The sequence below is a fragment of the Apis dorsata genome, unplaced genomic scaffold (genome assembly GCF_000469605.1).
Source record: "Apis dorsata unplaced genomic scaffold, Apis dorsata 1.3 scaffold_59, whole genome shotgun sequence".
NCBI classification, from domain to species: Eukaryota; Metazoa; Arthropoda; class Insecta; order Hymenoptera; family Apidae; genus Apis; species Apis dorsata.
Window position 1 is genome coordinate 1,210,074 of NW_006263359.1, and position 4,257 is coordinate 1,214,330.

At 29.9% G+C, this 4,257-nt stretch overlaps 1 protein-coding gene and 1 long non-coding RNA gene across 6 annotated transcripts in view; one reads left to right on the forward strand and one right to left on the reverse strand.

The window, feature by feature from the left end:
* LOC102676764 overlaps window positions 1–4,257 on the forward strand; it is an 18,543-nt gene that overhangs the window by 6,550 nt on the left and 7,736 nt on the right. The window lies entirely within an intron of this gene.
* LOC102676995 (proton-coupled amino acid transporter-like protein CG1139) overlaps window positions 1–4,257 on the reverse strand; it is a 15,929-nt gene that overhangs the window by 3,878 nt on the left and 7,794 nt on the right. For 2 of the 4 annotated variants that reach the window (XM_031515263.1, XM_006609726.2), the window contains exons 3-6: window positions 2,673–2,754; window positions 2,288–2,404; window positions 1,469–1,741; window positions 1–81 (exon numbers count right to left, since the gene is read on the reverse strand). In XM_031515263.1, coding sequence (XP_031371123.1) covers window positions 1–81; window positions 1,469–1,741; window positions 2,288–2,404; window positions 2,673–2,734 — 533 coding nt within the window. In that variant the 5' untranslated portion in view covers window positions 2,735–2,754. Of the gene's footprint in view, window positions 82–1,468; window positions 1,742–2,287; window positions 2,405–2,672; window positions 2,760–4,257 lie in introns of all 4 variants that reach the window. The other 2 variants (XM_031515262.1, XM_006609725.2) reach the window with 1 other exon arrangement.

Here is a 4,257-nt window from a genome sequence, read left to right on the forward strand (position 1 = left end):
TTGATATTCGACGCTACAAATACGATATAAACGCAGCATATTCCCAATTGATACACAATCATGAACCCGTCTACGAGTCCTCTGCAAATATAATAGCAACTTTCATGTAACAATTGAAAAAATTATTGTCGAGGCCGCTTGGTGAAGTGATTTTGTGCGTGCGTTGTGTGATTGTGATAATTTGGTCGATCTTTGTGAATGAGGGAAGAATATTCTTTTTTTTTTCTCTATCTCTCTCTTTCTATCTTATATTAATCGTTAATGATTATCGTTATATTACATTAGAAAGAAATATTAAAGTAATTATAATTAAAGATGCATATAACAATTACAGATAGGATGAGATAATAATATTCGAAGATGTTGTAGAAATGTCATTTATTATTGTGGAAAATGAAAAGGATAATTAATTTTGTTTATTATTAACGAAGAAATTTAGAATTCCTAGAATAAGATAATATTTCAAATTTCTTTTTCTCTTTTTATAAAGTCACCGATATAATTAAACATTATATCAAACATTATTTTATTATTCTATATATATAGATTTTTGTATTATCAATCTGTATTAATATAAATTCAATTTTTTTTAAGAAAAAATGGATATAGCTAACTTATTCTGTTCTATTAAACTCTTTTCGATTGTTTATTTACCTTTCGATAAATAGTGCTACTTAAAACTGCAATAATACTACTTAAGACTATTATAATAAGTAGAACCAATCGATTATAATCAGACGATGATTTCTCGTCTGCCCCCAATTAATTTCTTCGATTTTCGACTGAAAAAGATATTTTATCAGCTTGGATAAAATTTTTTATCTAATCCTCGAGAAAGTTCAAAAGAATTACAATATAAAATTTTGCATTGGAATAAAATAAACATCACATTGGCATAAACGAAAAAGGATATCTTGGCCAATCCAATAACATCTTAATTTTTCTCAATATCTTACATTATTCGAAATAATAAAAAAAAAAACTTGTATCATGCACAGAAACTACTTCTAGAAATCTTCTCGAATCAACTCATTTTTTTCATTTTTATTAAATAATTTAAGAAATTATTCCAAAGTATTTTTTGTTTTTATTTTATTAGAATATAATATCGTAATTATATTGAATTCGAATCAATAGTAAATTACTTCATATATTAAAAATTCATATATTTTTATCACTCTATCAGGCAATCAAATTTAAAAAAAATTCTTGCAATTTTACAAAATAATAAAATGTGTAATGGAACGAAATATAATTATTAATGAAATTTCAAGCGAGATGATCATTGATTCCGATCTTCATCATATTTTTTATCGTATTTGGAATTTTTAATTTCTAATTAAAAGTTAAACTTCGAGTGGAAACAATTAATGAAGAAAAAAAAAAAAAAATTCGCAAGCTTATGTCAATGAATGAGTGAGTACATGTATGAGTGTCTGTACACGGGGTCTGCAACTTATATACTTACGGTGCATAGGGTGCGAACCATCGGACACACCCAGGCCCTTCCTCGAGAGCGTATTTCATGCTCAGTGGATAACTCAATATAGGAACTCTTAACCGTTTACACAGTTTGTACTGAGCTTTCACTAATACGTGCAAACAATAGGTGCACAGCACCCCTATGATCACTGTTGCTATCACACCGGTGACCAGGCCACTGTTGCGGAACGCGTTCGGCATCGCTAGAATACCGGTACCCAAACTTCCTTTCAACAAATGTATCAAAGTCTCTGCGTTCCTGCAAATTAAAATTTATAGAAAGAGGAAAAAATATGAGAGAGAAAAGAAGGTGTTCGAAATTTTTTTCGTAAGTTAAAATTCATCGAGGTTTGATAATAATCCTTTCCCTAAATTAAAATTAATTTAGATATTATTTTTGATAAATATTGCTTTTAACATTGGATTCGAAATTATAATATAAAAGTTTGAGCGTTCGTTTAATAAATTTGTTTGAGCGTATCTGAGAATAGCGTTTGAATAAAAAAAATATCTTATCTTTAAGTGGCTTATGAAATTTACTTGAATTGTGTGCAAGTGAGTATGATACAATTCTTATATAATAGAGATTACAGGAAATAACGAGATATGAGAGGCTACGTTCCATTCTTATGCATATCTAAAAATATGATGTAATTTTAAACAAGTGATAAATATCTGTGATATATGTTCGAAGTAAAAAAAAAAAAAAAAAAAGAAAAAAATAATAAAAAAGAAAGAAAGAAATTATTCTTTTCTATATTTAAGCGATAAATTTGTTTTTTTATTAAAAATTAGAAATACTCACGATGTCGGATTTGGCCTATTTCGATGTTTGTGGGGATCGTAGTCTTCTACGTTTGTGGTCTGCGATATTGGGACTTCCGATGCATTTAGACCACTTCCGGCGATTTCATTATTAACTCTGCAACCGCATCAATTTGCAAATGCAATCTACATCCCTGTGCTTTTATACATATCGAATTTTTGAAACATTGTGATATCATCTATCGTGATGATACATTTGATATCATCACGCGTTTGAATTGTCCCGAATTATGATTAAAAAAATAAAATTGAAGTAAATAAAATAGAAAAGGAAGAAATATATTTATATACGATAGTGAACTTGGAAAATGAGAATATAACGCTTTTAAATTCTTTTCGAGAATTATAAGTGGAATCAGACGTACTTGTACGGACTTTCGGAACCGATCAGCTGCATGTTTATCGTCTCCTCCTTCGCGTTCTCCATTTTGTTCGTTGCTTAATCTTCTATATTTTTCATGGGGAAAGAAAAATTTAATTGAATCAGATATAATATAAATATAACTTAGAATGTAGAAGGTAAAAAAAGAAATTATTTTTTACATTTTTCTAATTTTTCTTTTATACATATATTTATATAAATTAAAAGTGACATCTCAATTTTAATTACGAATTTTATCATATCACGATTTTCGTCGATTTATATTTATTCGTAGCACGATAAGTTAGCTTTCCTTTTTTTTTTCCAATTGAAAGAAATAATATTAAAGAATTAAACATTTGTTCATTTTTATAAAAAAAAAAATATCCATTTATAGAGGGTTAAATACTTTCATGAGTCACATAAGTACCATTATAACAACTCTTCTTCACTCGCTACCTCCCCTCTTCCAATCAACCCATGCGTAACACTCAATGCGACTCATTCAGCACGAACGAGACATAGGAAAATTCCCAGCCACGAATGCACCATCTCATTCTCCATCTTCTTTATAGTAATTCAAATGAAACGATAGGCAAGCAGGCAAGGAACACCGTGAGAAACGATGATAGGACTGAACTTCCTTTTTGCAACTTTTTCTTTTTTTAATTTTTATCCTATAACAATACTCGATGAACAAAGACTCGAAATATTTTTAATTAAAGTTAGATCAACTCAGAACTTTATCTTTAATTTATATTAAAATTTTTATTGTATCTCGATTGAAAATATTCGAAGATGTAGATATACCAAATTTATCAGATAGATTTAATTAAATCAGATCAAAACTCTCTCTTATATTTTTCCGATATTATTCAATAATGATAATTAAGAAAAAAACAAAATATATTGCATTAAACCTTTGCATTTCCAAATTTTTTGTTTCGTCTCTACTATCGAAAATATATATATATAAAAAAAAAAATAACAAAGTCACGTGGAGAATTAGGATCCTGGAACGCGGAAGCGATGATGATATATATTGGAAGCGCGTCAGGATCAAAGGCACGACCTAGATATCGGTGCAGCAAGGCTCCTGATCAATTGGCGGATATGGAGCAAGCGATACGATACGATAGGATAAAAATGGCAATTCATCATTGCGAATCTGTTCGGATCCGCGTGTCTACGCGTGTAGCTTTAGCACATTCTTTCGCGAACTGATTGCTCTTAATTATTGCATTGAGGTCAAATGTGTAGTTAACTTACTGAAGGTTATACATAGCAACCGTACGTTTTCACTTCATCGTTTGCCAACCTACCAATTGATCCGTGCTCGAAGAACGAACGTCGCCCGAACCGATACCGAAACGTCTTGCGCATTTTACCTCTCTTGATCGTTTCGAAATTTCGACAAAGTTTATTTATCGAGATTATTTATCTTCTTTCGATCGTTCTTTTACGAGTATTAAAAAAGATCATGGACGGAGATCATGTATGATTGTTCGAAATTTTAAAGATCAAGAGCCAGGGGATGATCTCTCCATGGATGGAAGAATGTAATTGGAATTTGTTTTGTGTTTTTTTTT